At 44.0% G+C, this 27,147-nt stretch overlaps 1 protein-coding gene across 1 annotated transcript in view; it reads left to right on the top strand.

Annotated features, from left to right (window-relative positions):
• Positions 1 to 562: 562 nt before the first annotated feature.
• Positions 563 to 27,147, top strand: part of tex14 (testis expressed 14, intercellular bridge forming factor) — a 32,719-nt gene continuing 6,134 nt past the window's right edge. Inside the window, exons 1-17 of the mRNA XM_088088475.1 lie at positions 563 to 703; positions 877 to 991; positions 2,383 to 2,548; positions 2,786 to 2,931; positions 4,067 to 4,145; positions 6,226 to 6,359; positions 7,870 to 7,965; positions 9,444 to 9,567; positions 10,044 to 10,222; positions 11,385 to 11,536; positions 12,135 to 12,325; positions 21,029 to 21,186; positions 21,321 to 22,128; positions 23,293 to 23,383; positions 23,492 to 23,582; positions 24,726 to 24,850; positions 26,966 to 27,063. Coding sequence (XP_087944601.1) covers positions 577 to 703; positions 877 to 991; positions 2,383 to 2,548; positions 2,786 to 2,931; positions 4,067 to 4,145; positions 6,226 to 6,359; positions 7,870 to 7,965; positions 9,444 to 9,567; positions 10,044 to 10,222; positions 11,385 to 11,536; positions 12,135 to 12,325; positions 21,029 to 21,186; positions 21,321 to 22,128; positions 23,293 to 23,383; positions 23,492 to 23,582; positions 24,726 to 24,850; positions 26,966 to 27,063 — 2,880 coding nt within the window. The 5' untranslated portion in view covers positions 563 to 576. The remainder of the gene's footprint in view (positions 704 to 876; positions 992 to 2,382; positions 2,549 to 2,785; positions 2,932 to 4,066; positions 4,146 to 6,225; positions 6,360 to 7,869; positions 7,966 to 9,443; positions 9,568 to 10,043; positions 10,223 to 11,384; positions 11,537 to 12,134; positions 12,326 to 21,028; positions 21,187 to 21,320; positions 22,129 to 23,292; positions 23,384 to 23,491; positions 23,583 to 24,725; positions 24,851 to 26,965; positions 27,064 to 27,147) is intronic.

Raw genomic sequence — 27,147 nt, 5'->3', positions numbered from 1 at the left:
CACTAAAACACCATCTGTGTATGTTTTGTGTAGAAGAGACAGATTAAGTAAAGGTATCTCAATTCAATAAAATGGAAACTGTCTCAACAAATAATATGAAGAAGGAAATATAAATCATATAATGTGTTAATTGTGAATTATTTCTCTAAATTCCTTTGCAGCAGTGCTGTGTATAAATAAGAGGTAGGTGAAAATCCTTTAGAAATAAAATTGCTACAATGCAATGCAAGGGTAACAACAGAAAAGTATTTTTTTGGAAAAAGTCATCATTGTCACTATGTGGAAAAAATCTTATGTTTTACTTAACGGCTCACTTTCCAGCCCTTTCCAGGTAACTTGGTAGGGTTAAAAATGGCAATTTGTTGCCCTTAAATTCTGGTCCACTTTGTGTTCAAGACAAGTTAATACAAGTCATATGGACTCACAGGTAAAATCAGATTTGGTGATGTTAATCTGCATAGCCATGTGTTTGAACTGCACACATATGTGGGATAAAAAGACAAACAGGCTTTGACATGTCTGACCTCACTGTAGTGACACTGCCCTCTGCTGACAGGTAGGGCGATCAGATTAAGGATGACTGCGTTGCCATTCCCGTGTCCTGTGCATGTGGGTGTTGTTACCACTGGAGGCGTCCATGCTCAGCTGCACAAATACACTTTGGAGAGAAATCTGATCAAATTGGAGAAACTGCTGAATAAGGGTATGTAACTTAGTTACTGTAATAACACCAGTAATACATTGATATTAGCATCATCCAACTTATATTAATTTTACACTTATCTTAAATCAGACACCCAGTCTTTATGAACATTTCCACTTCAAAATGCAAACTAAAATCACACCATGGACTCAGTGTTTTCTGATGTGTTCCAGGTGTTGATGTGAACTGTGAGAACCACTTGGGTCAGACTCCACTGTTCTGTGCTGCTCTGCTGGGTCAAGTGAAGGTGACCAAACTGCTCCTGCATTACGGAGCTGACCCCAACCAGTAAGTCAGGTCTGCATGGCACCCATTATAAATATACCCAGCTTATCCATTATCACTTGGCTGGTCTCTTAAGTCTTGTTCATAATGATGCAGTAATTTTGTTTTTAAAGCAACTTTAAGTTTTAAGAACAAATAGTGTCAACTAGAGATGTCCACTAGCGCAGCATTACTTGGACTCAAGTCATGAATCTGATGACTCAAGACTCAGCTAGCTGATTTAAAAAAAATAGCTTTGACTGAAATACCAATGATTCGTGACTTCACTCAGACTTTAGCCCTTCTTACTTGGAATGACTTTAAAGACAAGTTTGATACTTTTCAACCTAAAGCTTTCCTATATTTTTGTGTCTAAGTGAGTCTCAGGAACAATAATGTTTTAAGTAGGTCGAGAACAGGCTGCAGCCCATTAAGCATTGTTTATATACGTCCACTAAAAGTGTTTTTTTGTTTTGTTTGGGTTTTGCCACAGACAGGCTTGTTATTCTAAGTGGCTCACAACATTATGACACAGACCCTACAGAGAAAGATCTTTTTGTGAAAAAGTAAGATCATTTAATGTTAATTGTTTTTTCCCCACATTAAAGGTTTTTTTGGGGGGGGGGTTTCTTTAGTCGCTGTGAGGGTCTAAGGACAAAGGGATGTTGTATGCTGTAAAGCCCTCTGAGGCAAATTGTGATTTGTGATAATGGGATTTATAAATACAATTGAGTTGATTTGAATTGTAATTATAATTTAACTACAAACAGATCCAAAATTGCCAAACCCACCAATCTCCATTTAAAGAAAACAGTAATTTAAGCCTGGAGCCAGTATATCTTTCACATCTTACTGGATAAATCAAGGGTTAATTCCAACCAAGCCAGACCTGATGAGTGTTTGAACAGTGGATACATAAACCAGAATTACTTATTTTATTTTTGTCAACTTTGACTCAAGTTTTATGATGATAAAATTACTGTTTATTCAAACAACATCTAGTGTGGTTATAGTAACTGTGAGGCTGTTTCTGCTGAAACACAAAGGATTTTACTTTTCAACAAAAAGGTCTATCTCTGTTGGGATCCTTTTCATAATGTTGTCGGACACTTGAAATAATCTGAGCTTGCCAGTGGCAGAAAAAAATACTTTGAGTGAACGTACATTGCTGGTGTGAACATGCCCCGAGTGGTTACATCACAGCCTGTTTTGCCGCTGCTGGCTGCAGTGCTCTCTCAATACTGCACTCATTTCAAAAATTGTTGTTCCTATCAGTCATATAGACTCAAACATGATTAAATATGGTCTAGGACTTGCACTAGACCTGAGACTTACTTGTGACTTGCAAAACCATGACTTTGTGAATGAAAGTTACCAGGTGACAGCATATTGATATATTATCTACTCTGTTTTAGTCGCTGTGAGGACTGGAGCACCCCAGTCCATGCAGGCGTTTTCTCCTGTAACCCCTCAGTGGTGAGTGGTTTGCTGGATGCTGGAGGAGATCTCAGAGTCCATGACTGGGAGGGCAGGACTCCCTTTGACTGGCTCAGGGCTGTGAAGCAGGAGGGCAGGACAAAGGTAAGCTGCTGGTGGTTTCAGGTCCACCCTGTAAAAGTGTAGCTCAGTCATATAAAATTGACTCACCAACATGTTAAATCCCCATCAGATGAATGTACCTGTACCTGTTTTAGACATACACTGGTCTGAAAGGGGCTGGAGTACATGATGCAGGCAAAATGAGACTGCTCATTGTTCTACTAATCTGAGTCAGTATTTTGTGATGGCCTGGAACTCAAACTGCTTCTATCTCATTAGATGCAACACTTCCTGGAGAGATGCATGTCCTCTATGCAACAGCTGTGTGAGAGCCCAGCCATGACCAAACTTTACTGTGGCCAGTGCCACATGTCCACCTCCATCCTGTTACACCCTGTGTCTCTGCTGGATCGCATCAAATTCCGGTATGGTGCACAAATAACAACTGCCATGTGTCATGCTGGAAGCAGACATTATTAAACCCTCCTTCTGCGTAGTGGCCCTCATTTTTTTAAAACATTAATACTTAAAATGCAGTGATGAACACAGGTTATACACTTCCTACCATACAGGAAATACCACAATTTAATACTGGAAATTGAGACAATATTTCCTGTCAATTTTTGCCAAGTTCTGCCTCCTTGAACCTGGGCATGTGTTGTCCTTCACTGAGTTTGAAATCGCATACTAAAGTACTGTCTACTACATATTCTTATCAGTATGTACTGCATACTGCCTACGAAATAAATAAGTATTCACATGTACAGTCAAGCAATTAGCAAGCATACACAAGACTTCTGACTTGTGTATGCTTGATGAGGACTGAGTCAAAGTTTTTATGGAGCATTTTGAGAAGCGAGGGATTGATGTTATATTGATATGGCACACTGATTTACAAGGAAAGGAATATTAGCACCCTTTTCACCTTCAATCCCATTTGAAAACAAACCTTTCCAAGCTGGGATATTCGGTCTGATATTATGGCGACACACACATCTTGATTTGCACTTATGTAATTTTATTATTATGGTTTTAAACCTAGTTTTTTTTTTTTTTGCATTCTCGGAATCCACATGTTACGCAGTTGCAGCATACTACATACTCAGTTTTCCATCATAGTTAGTCTGAATAGTATGTTAGTATATGATTTTAAGGGACCGGGGCCGGAAACAACAAGCCGACATTGCTACATACAACAGATGCTCTTTCCTGCTGATGCAAGCAGTAATAACCTCAGGTCAGAGCTATAGAGGTGGCCATTAGATACATTCCCATATTACCACTCAGACGTTAAAACTGCTGTGTGGATGTGCTCTAAAACAGAGCATCAGTTGGTTTTGTGTGTTGGAACTGTTTTCTGTCCAGACCGTTTACTTAACTACTTAACTACGTAACTACTTAATTGTTTTTCTGCTAAAAATGTTACAAAATAATAATGCACATGAACTACTGACATCAGAAAAGTAGAATAAACAGCTTTTTACGATTACCACAGTTCTGTTGTTGTATGTGTTATGTATAATCAGCTGATATGTTGGTGTGTGCTGCTACTCCTTTTAGTGGAACTGACATGCAGTCCAATAAGAGGACAGACAGCAAGTTTTCCTGTCTAACAGCCCACTGTTTGGGCTTTGGAAAGGTATGCCACAGTATACAGTGCAAATAATTGCAATTAATGATGTCATCATCTTTTTCTGTTGATTTTGACACTATAAAAGTATAAGCCTAATGAGCAATTTTTTCAGGGTAGTGGTCAGCACAAACAAGTAAAAGCTGTTCTTATATACAGGCAAGGCAGAAAAACAAACTCCTGGAGTTATATAATGTGCATGCAAACTAGCTACCATTATAAACATATCCATTGCTTTAAGTGATTAAATTAGTTATATATATGTTTACAGATGATACAGCCATCACTGCAAAAGCAGACTTACATAAATGTGTTACTGAATGGGTGGAAAACAGTAAATAAGTATAAAATATAAATGAAACAAAAAATATGATATGATATAGGAATATGATGCCAGGGCATTTTACATATGGCAGTGTTCAAACAAAAGAGCTAACAGAAGTTACATTATTGGGAGGTAAAATATAAAACTCGTGGATGGCTCATTTTACAGATATTTCTAAAAGAGTAGTGAAAATGACAGCAATGATAGGACAGATAAAAGTTTTTATCTAAAGACATTCTTATGGTAATATCTCATAGCTTAACCTACAGTCATATTAATTCCTGCTGTGCAGTGCAGCTCAGAGAGATGCGAGACTGTAGATCACATGCAAGTGAGAATTTGAAAAAGACCTACATAGTGGGATGGCTCACAGTATCATTGCATGTGAAACAACACTGTTGCAATTATTTAAAACATTCAAAAGTTTTGAAGTTTATTGAAGTAAATTTGCTATTGGTATGTGATAAACATGGAGTAAGCTCTGTGTGTGTGTGTGTGTGTGTGTGTGTGTGTGTGTGTGTGTGTGTGTCACAAAGCGTTGAGTTACGAAAAGCATGATTATACTGTTAAATTGATCAATTTCATTTTTATTTTAATCTCTTTTAGCTCATTAAATAATATTCCATGAGTCCACATTACAACCATTAAAGCATACAATAGTTATAGCAGAAATAGTATAGTACAGCAATAGTACAATTTGACACAGAATTGCTGACACACACACACACACACACACACACACACACACACACACACACACACAGCTTTATTTAAAACATTCAAAAGTTTTGAAGTTTATTGAAGTAAATTTGCTATTGGTATGTGATAAACATGGAGTAAGCTGTGTGTGTGTGTGTGTGTGTGTGTGTGTGTGTGTGTGTGTGTGTGTGTGTGTGTGTGTGTGTGTGTGTGTGTGTCAGCAATTCTGTGTCAAATTGTACTATTGCTGTACTATACTATTTCTGCTATAACTATTGTATGCTTTAATGGTTGTAATGTGGACTCATGGAATATTATTTAATGAGCTAAAAGAGATTAAAATAAAAATGAAATTGATCAATTTAACAGTATAATCATACTTTTCGTAACTCAACGCTTTGTGTTGCTGGGTTTCTTATCTTAGCTGTTATTGTCCTTTTTCAGTCAGTGTGGGTGTATGGCTCTTAATATCACAGCCAGACTGTCTTTTACAAAGTACAAAGCAATAGTTAACTCAGTAATGAATTTGAGCCTGGTGCTACCATAACACATTTGTCTTTGCATGGATGCGTGTTTCCTACATCCATTCATTTTTGTAGCTGACATAAATGAGAGAGCTGCTTCACAAAGCTGTGTGATTGGCTCTTACCAATAGACAGAGAACAGCAGGCAGATATAATGAGAGAGACACCCTGCACATGTCCAAACCAATCATGCTGCACACACTATTACACACTGACCACTTTAAATCATTTCACACGTGGGACATAATTGACAGCCTTACTTTGCTGTTGTGTATGTCCACATGTAGTTTGAGGCAGGGGGTGCTCATCCTCATGCTGGTGTTTGATGATTCCTCTTGTTAGCTGGAGAGCCTGTGTGGACAGGACACACATATTGTTGTAGGGATGTTATATTAACAGCATACAGGGCCTGATATGATAAACTGGGTGAACGAATAGTTCAGCTTTTAGCTTTAGTCTGTTGTTTAGAGTGTTACAGAAATGTATCTAGCACATAATGCTGTCTCACACTGATGGAGTCTCCTTGTGTATGTTTGTCCAGGTGTGTGTAAACAAGCCATACCAGGCATTGGCTGTGCCAGCTTCTATTCCACTGATCAGAGATAGTGATCTGAGCCGGGCTGATGAAGACCCTCTGCTCTCCTTCACCTGTGGCTCTGTGACCTCCATGACCCGGTAAGACTGTAGCTAAGTTACTCTGTATGTTGTCACAACAAGGAATACAAGAAATCTGCCTGTGTTTTTGAGGAGCCCCCACTATTCTCACACACCTGCTGGCCAGAGTGACACACTGTGGAGATTACGCTTTAAAAATCGTCTCTAATGAAGGGGACAAACTGTAAAAGGGCTGTATTTCTCCTTTATTCATTCAACAGTGGCAGAGCACCACTGCAAAGTGATTAGGTTCGCTGTAATATGAAATTCTCCCTAAACACAGTAAGCCCACTATCTATCTAATTTCAGGCAGCCAGAGTCAGGAACAAGCGAGTCAAGAGATAGAACAGAAATACAAACAATGGCAGAGCCAAAGCGTCTCACTTAAGGAGCAATGAAGAAAGTGATTTTTATGTTTCGCATATATTCATCCACTGCTCCTCTTTCCTACGTGCTGGTTAGAGTAGTGGAGCTACAAGCAGAGAGGAAATTAGCGGTTAAGTTGTCAAGTGTTGGTTAATGTACATTGTAGTTTTCAGTTTGTGTGTGGCAGCTCCTCAAGATCAAGGTACTGAAACTGAAGCAGGAATGGTTAACAGCATCTTTAATATTTCCAGCCTCTCTCATCTCCTTTTCGTGCCTCCACACTTGCGGTAGCTGTGGCCGTAATGGAAACACCTGGAGGGAATTTAAAAAAAACAAAATTGCATAAACATCTGTCTGATTCGGGTGGCACGGTGGTGTCATGGTTAGCACTGTTGCCTCACAGCAAGAGGGTCCCTGGTTCGAAACCCCATTGGAACGGAGTTCAGTCCACGGACGGGGGCCCTTCTGTGCAGAGTTTGCATGTTCTCCTCGTGTCTGTGTGGGTTCCCTCCGGGGTCTCCGGCTTCCTCCCACAGTCCAAAGACATGCAACTCAGGTTTATTGGTGACTTAGGTGTGACTGTGAGCCTGTCTGTCTCTATGTGTCGGCCCTGCGACCTTTGAACTTTGTTCAAATTTGGACAAATGTGCTCTTGGACTGAAGAGAGAACTGATTAGAATTTGGTGGTTGAAGGTCAAAGGTCACTCTGGCCTCACAAAACATGTTTTTGGCCCTAACTCAAGAATGGATATGCTAAAATTTCACACAGATGTCAAATAGAATAAATGATTTTATAACCAAGAGGTCAAAGGTCAGCTATGACATAATAATGTTCTGCAAAAACACTTGGCTCTGGCTATTATTCAATGTAACAGGTCAGGACCAGAAGGGGGGGGGGGGTTATTGGTCACATACTGAATTGGTTCTAGGCTAAGCAACCACTGTTAAGTAGCAATTACACAATGCAATTGAAAGATCTGTCAATCTCAAGTTATTCAAATCCTTTTTCCTAGAGGCTGTGTCCTTGCTGCAGCGGGCATGGGTTAATCTACACACTACAATATTATTATAATGAGCCAATTTGAACAGGTATAAAATAATATGGGCAGAAATTGGACAGTACTATCCTACGAAAAGTAATGACTGTTTTATGACATTGTTTCAGTTCCAGCTGGAGGGGCTCCGAGGTGACAGTAAAATCTCTGAGGGACAGTCAGACAGCCTATTTGGACTTGCTCCTCATGGAACAGGACTACTGCAGGTGAGAGAGAACAGGATGCGGTGGTAGTGGTTTTGTTAAGCTGTGGATCTAGTAAAATATTGACTGTTAATACCTGTATTAAGTGTATGAGATCATAATTGCCACTCCACTGACCCCAGCTCAAGATCAACCTATTGCACCAAGAGAAAAGGGAGGCTTTTAAGTGAATATCTTATGTTAATGTGAGCAGAAACTTTAATAACATAACTCATTTTTGATTGCAATGTTTTATTTATGAGCTAAACTTGACCAAAGTAACAGCAGGCACTTGGATCAAAAGAAGCCTTGTCCTTTTCTGAAATATGAGCATGGAAACCTTTGTGCACTCAAATAGATGAGACAAAACCTTCGAGTGTGAAGAGTGCGATCAGTGTGACAAATCAAGTGGGGCTGTAGGAATTGCACCAGGGGCAGCAACAGGGCAGTTGTGAGATGTTAGTGACTGAGAAACAGTAGAAAGGTACAAAATGATTGAACTGAGGTGGCCAGCAAGACATATGCAACAGGGCTTTATGGTGCAATGGCAATTAATTTACATAGCACATTTCATTATACCTACACCCAAAGTGCTTTATATTGAAGGGCAAATGATTAAAAAATATAAGAACATAAGTAGCATAAACATATATGAGCAGTTGTAATCAACATCAACATAATAACAGAGAACACAAAAACAACAACACAATCAAGTGTGATCAAATGAGTATACACACACAGACACACATGAACCATAAGTCTGGGAGAATAAGAAAGTTTAAGTTTGCTTTTAAATGTGGACTCATTTGTGCTGGACCTCCAGTCAGCAGGTTGCTTGTTCCACAGAGCACAGTGACTGACGGCACCCTCACCTGAACTGGATCTAATTCAGGGCACAGTTGGAGAACCTCTGCCTGATGATCTTAGAGATCTCACAGGGTTATAATCAGTGAGCAAGTCGGATATGTACTGGGTAGCTAAACCATCATGTGTTTAATAAACTATTAGCAGGACATTGAAGGTGATTCTGTATTGTACTCTGAGCCAATGAAGTGATTTCAGTTCTGGAGTCTTATGTTGAAATATCCGTGTACACGTAAGGACTCTGGCTGCTTTTGAATGAGTCGTAACTGTCTGACTGATTGTTTGGATAATCCTGCAAATAGAGCATTACATTAGTCTAACCTGTTGAGATCAATGCATGACTCAGTTTCTCAGAGTCATATTGAGAAATGAATGTTTCAATGTATTTCTATGTGGTAAAATGTTGTTGTGATATTGGTGTATGTGATTTTCAAGACTGAGATCCAGAGTAATGCCATCTTTCTGACCTGCTTACTGTATTTCAGAAACAATGAATCTAAGTGAATACATTTTCTGTCTCTGATTGTAGGACCACCATATTGTGCGAGCATTTGGTACTTACATTCATTTAATGACTAACTCTACAATTGTAATGAAATGTGTGTGTGTGTGTGTGTGTTTGTGTGTGTGTGTGTCAGCCAGCTTTTCCACCCACAGCTGCTGCAGCTGATGGCTGTGAGTCTGTCTGATGACCTTCAGAGGACAAGTCTGGTGTTTGAACCAGTCAACGTGGGCACACTGCACAACCTGCTGCACACCAGGGTGACAAAGATACACTTCAAGGATTCTTTTACACTTCAGTCGGACATAGCTAAAAGTGTAGACATTGTCATATTGCCCCCCTCCCATGCTGGACACAGAGTAAAGAGAGGGTCAAGAGAGTTACCTGCCCCTCTCTCTCTCAAACTAAATGTAATCCAACGGTAAAACTAAGTAGTGCTGATCAAATAGAAGTCAAGATTATGTTACTGCACTGTCAATTTCTCACCCAATATGTTTTTAGAAACATATTTTATGCCCTATTTAACTGTAACTGTAGTAAGAGTTTGTGAACAGGAAGCGGGTGCCATATTGCTTCATGCACAGTGAAAACAGAGGCCAAAAAAAGGCCACACCCACCCATGTGTGTGTGGTGCTTCTGTTTTGCCCATGAATCACTTAACCTGGTGTGTGTGTGTGTGTGTGTGTGTGTGTGTGTGTGGGGTCTACTCTGTGTGGTCTACTCTGTGTTCTTGTAGCGTGCAGAGTTTCCAGTGCTGCAGGACAGATGGCTGCTGTCAGTGATGCTGCAGGTTTGTGAAGGCCTGGAGTACATCCACAGGGCAGGTCTGGTGATGAGGACGCTCTCTTCCCACAGTGTCGTCCTTACAAATTTTGCAGTGGCCAAACTAACCGGTTTAGGCTTCATGGTCCCCAGGTAGGCTTGCCCAGGGCTGCGCCAGGCTCAGTGCAGGAGGAGGTACAAAGTATACTTCTTGCACAATAAAAAGTGGGTAAAATGAATATGGAAGAATTTAAAGACAAATAGATGTAGTAGATGTAGTATCCTGCACAAGTAGTTTTTATAAAGTTGAGAAATGACTACCTGAATATGTTAAATAACTAATTTGAATCAGTCATTTCTGTCAGCTAGAAACCTAAATTAGTGCTTGACACCTTGTAGCACCCAATTATGTAATAGTTCCTCAAAATTTAATAATGCCTAAAAATGGAATCAAATGTTCACTTTGACATGAAATGTAATGAAACCCAGTCATTTAATAACTTGACTAATGATGTAATAATTGACTGATATTGTAAAAACATTTTATTGATATTGTTATACCTTCAGATGGTTCTTTTTTTAACTAATGCAAAAATAAATAATGTAAAAAGAAAATTATGTTTTTTTTCTTAGAAATGTAAAGTATACACCTCTGCCAAATGGCTTGCACTTGTATTGTGTTTCTGTAGACATCCAACCACTCAGAGTGCTTTTACACTACATCTCACATTTACCCAGTTACACACACACATTCACACACTGGGGGCCGAGGCTACTGCACAAGGTGCCACCTGCTACTCAGTTATCAATCACACTCACTCACACACTGATGGAACAGCATCAGGAGCATTTTGGGGTTCAGTATCTTGCCCAAAGATACCTCAACATGTGGACTCTACGAGCTGGGGATCAAACCACCAGTCTGCTTATTAGTAGACTCTACCTCCTGAGCATTAGCTGCCCCAAAATGTATAATCCTGTTAATGTCATGTTAGCTGTCTGAAAACACTAACATCTGACACTGATTAATGTTTGGAAATGTAACCTTTAGGCTTACCAGCAATGACAAGTGGTATATTGTTATGAGGAAATGTACAGAGGTATGACATTATAACACAGTTTAATTGTTGTTGCTGTAGCGTAAGTACCATAAATTGAAATATCTATTGATTAATATTTTGCAATAGTATTAGAATATGGTAAACATACTGTGTTTTACCACACACCTGTTTCTAATAATATTCTGTGTGTGTATGTGTGTGTGTGTGTGTGTGTGTGTGTGTGTGTGTGTGTGTGTGCGTTTGTGTGTGTCCAGCAGTCAAAGTACATGTGTCACCCGCCCGTTGCACATAGCCCTTCCCCCCAGCCTTTACAGATGGGCTGCTCCAGAGGTCATAAAACAGCGGCCGTGCACACAACAGGCAGACATCTACAGCGTGTGTGCTCTGATCCAGGAACTCTACACAGGTAGCCCTCATACCCTGCCTTCTCATTTTGGACTCCAACATTGTATGTCAGTTGAATTTATAATATAATAGTTGAAATATTCAGAGGATTTCACAGTTACTGTATTCTTTTTATAACATGGTCAGCTCAATTCAATTCATTATCACAAAACACAGTTTGCCTCAGAGGGCTTTACAGCAGATGACATCCCTCTGCCCTTAGACCCTCACATCATCTAAGGAAAAACTCCCCCCAAAAGAAACTGTAACGGGGGAAAAAATGGTAGAAACCTCAGGAAGCGTAACAGGAGGGATCTCTCTTCTAGGACGTACAGATGTGCAATAGATGTTCACACAAAAATATCTTGATGAACAGAATTAATTAGGTGAGGTGGTGTTTTTTTTTTCCTTTCTCTATCAAATGAAAATTGGCCTCAGGTTTTGGCTGATTTCTGGAATAGAGGTTAACAGAAATTAGCATTTGAACCAAAACTGAAGATGAGCTGCAGTGAAGCACTGATGACATTTCCAACATACTAAAATGAATGAAAGTGAAAGTGAAAAGTATAAATGTACACAGTAGGTGACAGTTTGTTCAAATGTGTTCTACATTGTTTCAGACAGTGAGCCATGGGGCACATTGGACCCAGATGGGATCAAACAGGTGATGGACGCAGGACAGGTCCTGGCAGTAGACGGCAGCATTCCACAGCCTTACTACAATGTGGTTCTGAAAGGCCTGCAGCAGCATCCACAGGACCGCGCCTGCAGCCTGCAGAGCCTGTGCTGCACTCTGCGAGAGGATGTCAAGGTGGGCCTCACTCTGTATGCTTCTTCTATATATGTACTTTCTATCTTCTTCTCCTCCTCTATATAACAGTACTTTATTTAACTTAATACTTTATTGAACATTATAACAGTATTTTATATTACTTTATCATAACAGTAGTTTATGTATTTTATTCATTCAAACCTTTCTTTAAGACTCAGGGAATCAATTGAGGGAGACCCTCATTTTCAATGATGTTGAGCATGAACAAAGACATTTCAGACATTCAACAAGTAAACAGTTAAAATAAAGATATAATCATACAAAACAACAAAAGATAATAGTAATGTAATTAGCTAAAAATAAAAATACAGGATAACAAACGTGTTATGGCATAGAAGTGTTACAACTGGTGAACCAGGCGGAAATGGACTCAGAAGACAGTTCAGGTAAGTAGAAAGTCTTTACTGGACGAAACAGCTTTGGTACACACAGGATGGTCAATGAGGCAAAAGTATCCAAAAAGAGCAAGGCAGAGGCAAAGTCAAAAAACAGGCAAAGTCCAAAAAACCAACAAAGAGACACAAGGGAATCAAAAGGCTGGAACGTCGACACACAGAAAGGCTAAGACGAACTGGCACAGAGAGGAAGCAAGACACACACTAAATACTGTGGTGAGGGGAAGGATAACAAGGCACAGGTGAGCCTAATCAGGGCAGGACAGACAATCAGACACAGGTGAAGCCATCAAAAGGGAGGGAAAACACACAGGGGCAGGAAGTGAAGTGATCTGAAATGAGAGGAGATGTGAGTTTCAAAATAAAACAGGAAACAACATGAATGAATGAAAACAACCTAAGAAACCTGAGCTGTGACAAGAAGTATAATTTAAAAAATTAACACTCAATTAAAACAAGATCTGAAATGCAGATGCAGATTATTCCATATATAAGGATCACTGTAAGAGAATTACTGTTTTCCTTGTTCAGTTCTAATTATCGGAATGTGGAGTAACAAGCTATTCTGCGACCGAATACCAGGAGTATGTGTGTCACGGTTCCTGCCTCTCATCCACCTCCTGCCACTCTGCCAGTGTTTTTCCACTCACCCTCTCTACCTGCTAGCCACGCCTACCTCCTCTGCCACCTTGTCTCACTCACCTCACAGCTGCAGCCCATCAGCAATCAGTTCCTGATATAAGCCCCTTCAGCACACACACTCGTCGCCAGATTGTTCTTTCGCAGCATGCAAGACTTTCCAGTGTTTACCTGCCTGATCACACAAAGCCGACCCTGCCTGTCCCCGACCTGCTCTGCTCGCCTGCTCCCTGGAGAACCTACCTGCCTTCTGTTCCTGACCACATGTTCTGCTTCGGCGTTCCTGATCTGCTCCGCTGGTAACGAACCCTCCGCCTGTCCCCGACGATCCTTCTGCCTGATCCCCATCGGCACTGCTGCATTCACAGACTGCTCCGCTGGTTACGAAATCTCCGCCTGCCCCCGACGATCCTTCTGCCTGATCCCCATCGGCACTGCTGCATTCACGGACTGCTCCGCCGGCTACGAAATCTCCGCCTGTCCCCGAACACTCTTCCGCTCTCTCCTCGACGGCACCTCCACACGTGTCGCCGATCCAGCGGACGACGGGATTTCCTCCTCGACGGCGTCGAGTGCAGTAAGCTCCGTTTCTTCCCACCGTCCATTCGCCAGAGACTTTGTTTGGGCGTTCCGCTCGAAGAACGGACAATTATCAGTACTGTTTCACCGTCAGTGGTGCATTTCCTGTGTTGGTTTAAATAAACGTCATTACCAACTAGAACTGTTAATCGGTGTACTGCATCTGGGTCTACACCTCACCTGTTACAGTACGATCTGGCCAAACATGGACCCAGCAGAAAACACCGCTCTTCAGTCTTGTCTTGCCCGCGTGGAAGGAATGTTGCAGCAACACGAAGCTCAGCTCACTTCCAACACGGCTGAAGCTCGCCAATCGGCGTCAGCGCTGGAGCGAGCGCTAACCCAGTTAGCCACCCAGGTACAACAAATGGCTACCACCCTGACTCATCACACCCCTCCTGATCTAGCTCCTGCTCCACCTGCTTCACCTCAGATGCTAACTCCTAGCCCTGTATCCGAGCCCCGGGTGGGGGCTAACTGAACGATATGCCGGGGATCCTGAGGGCTGCGGCCCGTTTCTAACAAACTGCTCAATCCTGTTTGCCCTGCAGCCACACACCTTCGCCACAGAGGGAGCCAGAGTGGCCTTTGCCATAAACCATCTCACCAGCAGAGCACGCTTATGGGGAACGGCGGAGTGGGAGAGAGGCATGCCAGCCTGTGCCTCCTTCCAGGCTTTCGTGGAGGAATTGCGTAAGGTTTTCGGACCCATCTCAGCGGGACCTGACGCCAGCGGAAGCCTCCTTAGTCAGAGACAAGGGAACCGAACAGTCGCAGACTTTGCCATTGACTTTAGAACCAAAGCCCGGTTGAGCAACTGGAACACGGCGGCCCAGTGTGACGCCTTTCTCAACGGGTTGGCTCCATACATAAAAGACGAGTTGGTGTCGTTCGACCTCCCTGGTTCATTAGATGGGCTCATTGAACTGACCACGAGGTTGGACAGACGGATCCAGGCCAGAAGGAGAGAGCGGAATCTGGAGGGAGCTAATCATCGGGCCCCCAATCACCAGTATGGGACACCCGCTGCCTCTGGTCCCCTGTCCGATCACCCCTTGGGAGCAGAACCCATGCAGGTGGGTCGCACCAGTCTGACACCTGAGGAACGAGAGAGACGCCGTCGAGGGAACCTCTGTCTGTACTGTGGCCAGGGCGGCCATTTTGTCTCTCGGTGTCCGGTAAAAGGGAGGGCTCAGCAGTAGACAGGGGCATTCTGCTGAGCCGATCCCTACATTCGAACTCTGCCCCTGATCAACGGCCCCTGTTTCACGTCCAACTACAACTGACGAGAGGATCTCACACCCTCGCTACTTTTATTGACTCTGGAGCCGACGTCAACCTCATGGATGAGGAGCTCGCCCGGCAGCTGGAGATCAAGTTGGACCCTCTTCCTCGTCCCATCCCGGCTAGCGCACTGGATGGCCATCTCCTGGGGAGGGTGACTCACCAGACTACCCCCATCTCGATGCTCCTGTCTGGTACGCATCTAGAGACAATCAGGTTTCACGTTCTGAGATCTCCAAGCATTCCCCTGATCCTCGGTTATCCCTGGCCTGCCGCCATAACCCCCACATCGACTGGTCCACGGGGTCCATTTTGGATTGGAGCCCCTCCTGTCACCAGGTCTGCCTACGACAAACAGTCACGCCCGTGTCGCCTGCCAGTTCCTGTTCCACTCCTGACCTCTCTAAGGTAACCCCTGAGTATCATGATTTCCGGGAGGTGTTCAACAAGACGAGGGCCACGTCACTGCCTCCACATCGACCCTACGACTGCGCCATCGACCTCCTGCCCGGCTCTGTTCCTCCCAAGGGGCGCCTGTACTCCTTGTCAGCACCAGAGAGAGAGGCGATGGACACATACATCGGGGACACCTTGGCTTCCGGCATCATTCGCCCCTCCTCGTCTCCCGCTGGTGCTGGGTTCTTCTTCGTGGGCAAGAAGGATGGCTCCCTAAGACCCTGCATCGACTACCGGGGTTTGAATGACATTACTATAAAAAAACCGCTATCCTCTACCCCTCATTGCTTCCGCCTTCGAACTGCTCCAGGGGTCCACCATTTACACCAAGCTAGATCTCTGCAACGCCTATCACCTGGTTCGGATCCGTGAGGGGGACGAATGGAAAACAGCATTTAATACTCCCACGGGACATTATGAATACCTGGTGATGCCTTTCGGGCTCACCAATGCCCCGGCTGTTTTCCAGGCTCTCATCAATGACGTGCTCAGAGACTTGCTCAACAAATTCGTATTCGTGTATCTGGATGACGTCCGGATCTTCTCCCGCTCGAAGCAAGAACACATACACCACGTCCAGACAGTCCTGCAACGCCTGTTAAAGAACTCCCTCTTCGTGAAAGCTGAGAAGTGTGAGTTCCACGCCTCCTCTGTTCCCTTCTTGGGCTACATCAATGGCCTTAATCGCATGGAGATGGACCCTGCCAAGGTTTCAGCGGTTACCTCCTGGCCGGTCCCTGACTCCCGCAAACAGCTGCAACGATTCCTGGGGTTCGCTAACTTCTACAGGCGGTTCATCCGTGGCTACAGTGCGGTGGCAGCACCTCTCACCGCTCTCACCTCCTGCAAGGTTCCCTTCCGTTGGTCCCCAGACGCAGAGGCAGCGTTCCAGCTCCTCAAGAGACGCTTCAGTTCAGCTCCCATTCTCCTGATCCCGGATCCCGAGAGACAGTTCGTGGTGGAGGTGGACGCTTCCGATGTGGGTGTGGGGGCTGTCCTGTCGCAACGTTCTGCTGAGGACCAGAAGCTTCACCCCTGTGCTTACTTCTCCCGACGATTGTCACCGGCGGAGAGGAACTATGACATCGGCAACCAGGAGCTATTGGCGGTGAAGTTGGCGTTGGAGGAATGGAGACACTGGCTAGAGGGCACCAAGACCCCCTTCCTCGTCTGGACAGATCATAAGAACCTCGAGTACATCCGCTCAGCCAAGAGACTCAACTCCCGTCAAGCCCGGTGGGCCCTGTTCTTCGCAAGGTTCACATTCACCCTGTCATACCGACCTGGTTCCCGCAACGTCAAGCCTGATGCCCTGTCTCGTCAGTTTCTAGTTGGGGAGGAGGACCTCCCCAACCCGGACAGTATTATTCCCCCTTCTCGTCTCCTGGCCGCCCTCACCTGGGAGATCGAGGAGCGAGTTAAAGCTGCTGTGGAGGACCAGCCGGGTCCTAGCTCGTGCCCCCTGGACCGACTCTTCGTTCCCCAGGGGTTAAGATCTGAGGTCCTGCAATGGGCTCACAGTTCTCGTCTCACCTGCCACCCAGGGATCACACGGACCAAGGAGTTCCTACAACGGCGGTTTTGGTGGGCCACCATGGATGAAGATACCACAGACTTTGTAAATGCCTGCCCTGTCTGCAATCAGAATAAAGCTCCTCGGGGGGCTCCTGCCGGCCATCTACAGCCACTACCTGTGCCTCATCGTCCATGGTCCCACATTTCTCTGGACTTTGTCTGCCACTGTCGGGAGGCAACACCACCATCCTGACAGTGGTAGATCGGTTCAGTAAGATGGCCCACTTTGTGCCTTTGCCCAAGCTCCCCTCTGCCAAAGAAACCGCCGAGCTGCTCCTGGAGCACGTGTTCCGGCTCCATGGTCTCCCTTCTGACGTGGTCTCAGATCGGGGCCCCCAGTTCACCTCTGCATTCTGGAGGGAGTTTTGTTGTCTCCTGGGTGCCTCCACCAGCCTGTCCTCCAGGTATTACCCACAGTCAAACCAGACGGAGAGGAAAAATCAACAAATGGAAACGGCCCTCCGGTGTATGACATCTAAACACCCCGCCTCCTGGGCCTCGCAACTGCTGTGGGTGGAGTATGCCCACAACACCCTCACCAGCTCCGCCACTGGCCTGTCACCATTCCAGTGCGCTTATGGGTTTCAACCCCCCCTGTTCCCGGCGCAAGAGAAAGAGACTGCTTACCCTTCTGTTGAAGCCTTCATCCGTCGCTGTCGACGGACTTGGACTCAGGCCAGAGCCACCCTGCTGGGAACTGCAGATCGGAACGCCAAGGCGGCTAATCGTCGCCGTTCCCGAGCTCCTCCTTACCAGGTGGGGCGGAAGGTGTGGCTGTCCACCCGGGATCTCCCCCTGAGGGTGGAATCCAAGAAATTGGCTCCCAAGTTTGTCGGGCCATTTCCCCTCGAGAAGGTGATCAATCCGGTGGCAGTCCGACTACAGCTGCCCCGCACTATGCGGATCCACCCCGTCTTCCATGTCTCCAGACTCAAGCCTTTCAGAGACAGCCCCCTGCAACCTGCCTCTCAGCCTCCCCCGCCTCCACGCATCATTGATGGGGCTCCTGCTTACACGGTGCACCGCCTGCTCCGCTCTCGTCGCCATGGGAGGGGGCTCCAGTACCTGGTGGATTGGGAGGGGTACGGGCCGGAGGAACGGTCATGGGTCCCGGCTCGCCAAATCCTGGATGCTCGACTCGTGGAGGACTTCCATCGTCTGCATCCGGACCAATCCTCCAGGCTCGCCTCGACCCGGGGGGATTCTGATTCTGTTCCTCATCCTGCCCCTGTGTCTGCTCCGTCTGAGGGTGACGACGTGGTTTCTGCCTCGGAGGGGGACGGTTCCCTCTCGGAGGATGAGGGGAGTGTTTCGGATGTCTCTGACGTCTCCTGTGGACTTGTTTTTGGGACGTCGTGGGCCGTCCCTTGAGGGGGGGGTTCTGTCACGGTTCCTGCCTCTCATCCACCTCCTGTCACTCTGCCAGTGTTTTTCCACTCACCCTCTCTACCTGCTAGCCACGCCTACCTCCGCTGCCACCTCGTCTCACTCACCTCTCAGCTGCAGCCCATCAGCAATCAGTTCCTGATATAAGCCCCTTCAGCACACACACTCGTCGCCAGATTGTTCTTTCGCAGCATGCAAGACTTTCCAGCGTTTACCTGCCTGATCACACAAAGCCGACCCTGCCTGTCCCCGACCTGCTCTGCTCGCCTGCTCCCTGGAGAACCTACCTGCCTTCTGTTCCTGACCACGTGCTCTGCTTCGGCGTTCCTGATCTGCTCCGCTGGTAACGAACCTTCCGCCTGTCCCCGACGATCCTTCTGCCTGATCCCCATCGGCACTGCTGCATTCACGGACTGCTCCGCTGGTTACGAAATCTCCGCCTGCCCCCGACGATCCTTCTGCCTGATCCCCATCGGCACTGCTGCATTCACGGACTGCTCCGCCGACTACGAAATCTCCGCCTGTCCCCGACCACTCTTCCGCTCTCTCCTCGACGGCACCTCCACACGTGTCGCCGATCCAGCGGACGACGGGATTTCCTCCTCGACGGCGTCGAGTGCAGTAAGCTCCGTTTCTTCCCACCGTCCATTCGCCAGAGACTTTGTTTGGGCGTTCCGCTCGAAGAACGGACAATTACCAGTACTGTTTCACCGTCAGTGGTGCATTTCCTGTGTTGGTTTAAATAAACGTCATTACCAACTAGAACTGTTAATCGGTGTACTGCATCTGGGTCTACACCTCACCCGTTACAATGTGAGTGTAGAGTTAAAAGTAGCAGTAGCTATTTTGTTTGTAACTGTAGTTCATTTAATAATCTTGTTGAATCAATTATTGATTGTTGTATTTTTTCCTTCTGTCCATACTAGCTTCAAAGAGATCCCTTCTTAAAGTGATTTTAATGTGAGTCGTGGAGCACAAAATCCACAGTTCCTGTTCTGTGCTAAAAATGCATTTTAAAACTCAACTCAGGCTAATCAAACATGGGAATCTTTCAGGGTGTTTTTTCAGTGTGAAAGTCTCTCTTTATGTTTTCACAGACACTGTTTGTTTTCTTATCTGCAGCAGAAGGATAGTAACACAAAGCTAGAATGCAGTATCAAACACAGCAACTCCTTCAACAACTTCCTTTTTCAGAAATGAAATATGGTGAATAAAATAATGGAAACACAATTCCCATTGGTTATATAGTGAGTAAAGAGTAACTAACCCCCTAAATGATATTCTTGTATTATTTTTCTTTATACTGTTTTAAATGATAATTTCTAGAATGCTCATGGGATAAGAGGCCTGCAACAAATATGAAAGATAAGTTTTCAGTTCAGTTGATTTTTTTTTTTTTTTTTTTTTAAAGATTATTTTTTAGCATTTTGCCTTTCTTACATAGGACAGAAGATCAATAGCGTGAAAGGGGGAGAGAGAGAGGGAATGACATGCAGCAAAGGGCCACGAGCTATAATAAAACCCACAGCCGCTGTGGCAAGGACACACTCTTCATATATTGGGCACCTGCTTTATCCACTGAGCCACCAGATGCCCAGTTTTCAGTTTGATTTTGCACATTCTTATGCCTGCGCCTCAGCATTAGCTGTGGCTGGAGGCAAAATGTGGTCAGATTGTTCATCCATCTGTCTCATTCTTGTGAATGCAATGTCTCAGGAACAGGAGTTTATTAAAATTTGGTAAAAAAAACAGGGCACCTGGTGGCTCAGTTGGTAGAGCAGGCGCCCCATGTACAGAGGCTGTGTCCTCACCGCAGCAGCTGTGGGTTCGAGTCAGGCTTCAGCCCTTTGCTTCATTTGGTTCAAACATCCACTTCGAGTCAAGGATGAACTAAGGTCAAGGTCACTGGGACCTAACAAAACATGTTTTTGGCCATAACCCAGGAATTGATGCCCAAATTGTGCTAAAATGCCACACAAATGTCTAATAGGACCATACGACAAAGTGGTGACATTTTCTATCCAAAAAGTCAATGGTCAACTTCACTGTGATATCATACTGGTTTGCAACTCATCCTAGAAACAGAAGGGGAGACATTTGGTCAGGTAACACTAATGTTGTCTGGTGACACTAATGTTGAAACTTTGCTTATTGTAGAGATCTTCTCCATGTTTTCACTGACGTGTAAACTGTAAGTGTAGCTTGACTTGAATGCGGAGGCACACAACCTTAAGTAATTCTAGTTCATCCTGCACTAAGATTCAGAGAAACACCTAGAAATGAGCCTTTACATGATACATTTTTTTGTTGTGTGTGTGTGTGTGTGTGTGCACGTGCGTGTGTCTATGTATGTATGTGTGTGCTGCAGAGGTTCTCCCTGGAGGAAGAAAAGCAGAGTGGTGGGCTTTGTGATGACCCAAAGCAGGAGATGAGGCGGGAGGTCCAGGACATAACGCAGCGTCCCATCATTGAGGCACCAGTGCAGAGTAGTACTGAGCACAACACACAAATTTTGAGCTCCCATCTGTACTAAAATAGCTCAAGATGAACAATTAATGCTGTTTGCATTTACACACCTAACATTTTTGCCTGCATGTGCTTCAGGTACAAAATTCATCACAAATTGATGATGAAATTCCTCTGTGTCCTTCAGTTGTCAGGTCAGCAGTAGTCAAGGCAGGCACAGTGTTGGAGGGACAGGTCCATATGGACAGACAGCTATACGGATGTGCAAAGCCAGAGCTGGGGAGAGAAAGAGATGACTATTCAGAGGGAGAATGCATGTCTGTGTCCCCTTCCACAGACGTGCGTCCTCTGCTTGTTGAGTCTGACTCAGGTAGTGTTGAGGGAGAACCTGAACCAGAGGCAGACATAGATGTAGCGATAATGGAGCAGCTGGATGACCTGAAGCTGTCAGTGGCTGAGCAGATCAGCACCATCGTGGTCAACCTCAAAGTGTCCTGGGAGCTGCTGCAGCAGGCCAACAGGAGCCTTGACACAGTGACAAAACACCTGCACCTCAGAAAGGGGGGGCAGCTGGACCCAGTGAGCAGACTCAGGGATGCTCCTCTCTGCATCCACAGCAACTCCTCCTTTGCCTCCTCCATCTCCCCTCTCTCTGTGCTTTCCACAGAGTTTTCAGGAGTTAGTGCTGCTGTTGGACCACCTTCAAAGCAGTACAGTCTCTCAGCGCACAGGAGAGATAGCTGGGTAAAGAACCTGGAGGCCCAGCTTCTGAGGAGAGACTGGGAGCTGCTGAATCAGGACGAGCTGGCTTTGTGGCTGAGTCACTATCCAGCTGAACAGTCGCATTATAAGGGCAAATGCTCGCTGCCTGTCCTTCCGTCAGGTTGCTCCATGACAGAAAGGCATTCGATGCAAGCTGATCTCAGTACAGCCGAGCTGAGCCAGTACACATCAGCTCTGGACAGCAGCCTTCTCAACATCCTTTCTAGGAAGAAGCAGCAGGTACACGGCTTCACTCAACAAGTCTGCTACACCTTTCTCACACAGTTCTCCACACTGAGTTCAGTTTATTACTACGTTTCATCACAAACAGCACAGCAGCAGTACATATGGACTAAATGTAGCGAATCTTCATTGCTTTAAAAGGGAACATCACCTAGATTATGAATTCCATTCCATTCATTCCATGGCCTAGCAAAGTTCAATCAAGATTTGTGAACATGAAACATCATCAAACTTGTGATGTCAGGGTGTATAGTCCGGAGCTGCACTATAGATGAATGGAAGCGTGATTTTTTTGGCCCACTGTACAGACAATTTTCCCATACATTCAGAACATTCCCCTGGCTGTTCCGCGTGTCATCTACAACAGTAGTTCCCAACTTTTTTCTTAAAGCAACCCCTGTTTTTATGATTTAATAAACTGACAAGCCATGACTAAGTGACATATTTTATATAATATATTTCATATTATATTCAATGAAAAACAATAACAGCACAGAACAACTGAAACTGTACAAACAGTGAAATGCAATATTTGTAAAATGAGTGATTTTCATTAATTTTGAGTAGACTATAATATAGACACGTCATCTGTATCAGTATAAGATTTTTTTTTTTTTTAATTGACAAAGTGAACATGTTCATAACATCAACCCTAAGTTGAAATATTTTTCATATTCTGCAGAATGAATGAATATTACATACACTCAAAAAGCATTGTATTTGATGTCTCCATCTGCTGGTGGGCCATCGTGATAGGAGGATACAGAATCAAATCAAATCGATATTGGTATCAGATATCTGCCAAATAAGTTGTCACCCATCAGCATATCGGATATCCGCAAAAAATATGGTGTGCATTCCTAATTTTGCATCAGAGATGAGATTTCCTGATATTTTATATACTTCCATATCTAATAATTTTCTTCACAGAATTGAATGAAATGCTAAAATACAGAGCTGTACCCTATGACATCATGAGTTTGAGTTTTAGCGCTGTAGTTTGTGAATTTGGATAGAGTTCTTCATGTTAACTATTAGTTTTGGACTGTCTTAGATCAAATTTAAAAAGCATTAGGTGAGCAGAGCTTTTAGACTGTATGAACAGTTTGCTTTCTCCTGGCTGGAGTGAGTTGCAGTGAACATCTAATGCGTCTCTTCCAGACATGCACTTCAAAGGAAGGTGCAGATGTCACATTGGAGGTGTGCAGGCCAGCAGCTAGTGGGAGTGCTCTGCTAGATACTCACAACACCAGTAAGTCAGTGATATTTGCTGCCATTAGAGTGCCTGAAATGTGTGACCAAGATGTTTGCAAAGTGCCGTAAATTTATCTCATTTTTTGTGTTGTTTTTTATTCCCCAGAATATGATAGCTTTCCAGACGACTATGAGAGAGCAGACAGTGACTCTGATGTCAGTGGAGCACAGGCTCAGCACACACCTAACACTCACATGTAAGGACACTGACATCAACCTCAATGTGCTTAATAATGCAAAGTGTACTGAGACATGTGCACTTTCAGTCATGGAAAGTTTCATAAGAAAATAATAATTTTTCTCTTAGTTCTAGATTCTGTCTGCACAGGGGCAATAACGTAAATCAGAAGCAGAGTTGAACAGTCAAGTCAATTTTACTTATAAAGCCCATTATCACAATCACAATTTGCCACACAGAGCTTTACAGCATATCACATCCCTTTGTCCTTAGACCCTCACAGTGGAAAAGGAAAAACTCCCCAAATATACCCCTTAAACGAAAAAATAAAAAATAAAACTGGTAGATGACCCCTGTCTTTCTGATGTTGCTTACATGATCCAGATTACCATGGTTCAGTTACACAAAATGCATTTGCAGAGCTAGTCATTTTAAACATTCTGATCCTGATTGGTGGGAATTATTTTGACAGCAATCAATTCCTGATGTGACCCTTTAGAAAGGTCTTATAGAATCTGACTGACTGTAACTGTCAGCTCTGATCATGCAGACACTCAACAAATATTGTTAACATCAGATTATCTTCCTATGTTATTGGGCCTGTTCAAATGATTCAAAATTAAGGATCGTTATCAAAGAAGAGGCTGATCGGGGATCCTGTCACTTTTAAATACAGATAAATACACTGCAAAGGAGGCAATCAGCTCGACCATCTCAGAAAAAATTTGGATTTAGTTTGAAGGAACAGCACGCATGTATAAAGAAATTTTGTGTTCGCCAATGAAAAACCAGCATTTATGAGTAGCATATAAACATTTCATAAATGATTTATAACAGACTATGATGTTGCTATACCCAGATGTACTGTTGCTGTTGTATTCATTAACAATTGTAGCTTCAATTGTGGACACCTAAAGGTGGAGGACGATGAATAATTTGTAAACACAGCTGTCATAATATGTAACGGCTGACTGATATTGTACATGAATTATCACATAGATATTTCTTTATATCCGCCTATACCTAGAAGAGAGCATGCTGGGGTCATATGGTCCATCCCAGAGCAATGTCTATTCTTAGAAGCTGATCTTTCTCTCTCTCTGTGTGTGTGTGTGTGTGTGTGTGTGTGTGTGTGAACGTGTGTGAACGTGTGTGCATCCAGGGCTGGGTTAGACATGGCTGAACTTCCCAGCATCAGATTGTCTCCCGTTCAGCCTCAAGAGAATTTCTACAGTATCTCTGTCCACAGACAAGCAGCACCCTGTTACAGTACCCCGCGCAGCCCAGGTAAAAATACACACAATGACAAATCGCTAACTTTTTTTTTTTTATATTTGACTTTGGCCTTAGGCCTTTACCATAAATATTTAGGCAGTTCCTACTTCCAGAAAATCAAAAAGAAATCAAATTAAGAAATGCAAGACGGTGCCCCTGTTACCTGGTTGTCTCATAGCATCAACCTGTGGGGGCCAAATCCAGGAGAGTAGATGGAGCTCTTTTTGAAAAGCCACCAGCCTGCAGTCAGCACATCAGTGTCAGTGACGCTGTGAGACACTGGCTGCTTTTGGTGGTGTGTCAGTGTTTTAAGAACAAGTCCTGTAAAGTCAGAAAAGAATGACTTTCCTTGTAGACAAAACAGTGGATGATAATATTTAGAATGAAGTCAAGTATTTCTGGAAGCTTGACATCTGTGTAACACATGTAGTGCGTTGATATACTCCGTAGTAACCAGGTTACTGTAAATTTGTTTATATGCAGCAGGACAGTTATCAGATTTCTGCTTACTTATTTTAGCTTTTTTTTTTTTTTTTTGCTGGAAGCAGACTGATAGGAGAGGACAGACAGACAGGGAGAGGAGAGTTTTCTTTTCACATTTTAGTGACTGAATTTAAGAGTTAAGTGTTCAGAGGTGGAAAGTGTTTTGTCCTGCACATGTGTATTTGTAAAAAGCTAACTAGAAACCAGGAATCAGCATTATCCAGAAGAACTTAAGCTTCCTAAATCCTCCATCATGATCTGCTAAACATGACATTTACGAAGTCAGCTTACCTGGACACCCATTAGCTCACCAGAGGTCAGTACTATTAGGCAGGATTTGGGGTTAGCAAGGTAACTTAAGGGTTAACTCTGGGTTTTGAGTACTGTGAAGCTGGTTCTCTTTTTACTGGGATAAAACACCATGGTAACTTATGCTGAGCAGCTAACCTGTTCCACAGCAGGTCAACTTCAGGGTATCAGATAACAACCTGCCAAAATCATGACCCCTGACCAGTTACATCACGGGAAAAAAGTGTCATGGGCAAAAGTCTGAAGTGACTATTTTTATGGGGTTAGTAGAATCATTTTATTATTCCATCGTTTCTATTTCCAATGGCTTTAAAACGGAGATTCTAACAAACAGAAAGATTGTTTACAACACCAGAAACATGATGATGATTTTCATTTTAATTCTTCAAAGTTTATTTTAAGCCCGTAGTGATATCTGACAGTGTGGCTGATTTTACACTTTGATTCATCACTGCAGCTCAGAATAACAGGATACAGTGATGAGAGCTGGAAATAAAAGATTACATTTAATTAAAAATGTAATCTCACTGTTAATTGGCTCCTGTTATTATAAATGCAACATTACGGTCATTATTGCGGTCCTATTAGTCATTATTTGTCATTTCCTCAGGTATTTCCCACCCTCTACTTCAGCAGCACAAACAGTCCAACATTACTGAAAGTGTTTTGGGTGTAAAATATTTAAAGCAGTTTCCTCATCATCTGACTGTTGCAAAAAAAACATTGGCCTTCTGTTCATATTTGGAAATTCTTTGTAGTGTTTTTACATTTTCTTATTCTGCTGCAAGACTACACGTTGTGGTTTACATGTCACATTAATGGAAATGTCTTCTTTCCTGCCCCAAAATTAGGACATTGTTGAGGGTAAACAGTATTACTGTTTCATAGGCTACTGTAGGCTATTATAAGATGTACTTGATTCGTGGTTCTGATGATGTTGCTGGTAGTTAACACCCTTGTCTCTCTCTCATGCTCATGAATGGAGGGGAAAACACAGAGTTAACTGAGAGAGTTGATAACCAGCTTGGTGGTACCGTTTATCCAGGCGGCCAGTGTTAGAGTATGCTGGGTATGTTGAACTGGCCTCTGGTAGAGCAGGCACCGCGTGGACGAAGGCTATGTCCTTGCTGTAGCAGCCGCAGGTTCAACTCCAATCACGCTTAATAATCTGTCCTTTCCAGCAAAGAAATGAGCTTACAGGAGAAAGGCAGTGCTAACATGAGTACTTGGTGCATGTAAACACACTGATGGACAACAATAACTTTTTGAATTCCAGTAAAGGAGAAGATAAGTGACATCAGGTGTTTCCCTGTTGCTCCTGTCGTGTTTTGACAGATGTACGCCGGCGTGTGATGACAGCTGTCATTGACTCCCCTGTCTGCAGCCACCTCAGCTCTGACACTTTGACCACGCCAAGAGAGAGCTCAGTGAAGGTCTGCCATCATTCACCACTGTGGCTCTCCTCACCTAAACCATTCCCATGGTTCTTGTCCAGCCACAACATCCCATATTATTTA

Source organism: Plectropomus leopardus, chromosome 15 (genome assembly GCF_026936395.1).
Source record: "Plectropomus leopardus strain MGB_pleo_1.0 chromosome 15, ASM2693639v1, whole genome shotgun sequence".
Lineage (NCBI taxonomy): Eukaryota > Metazoa > Chordata > Actinopteri > Perciformes > Serranidae > Plectropomus > Plectropomus leopardus.
The sequence above is the reverse complement of the archived record's forward strand: the minus strand, read 5'-3'. Positions and strand labels throughout refer to the sequence as shown.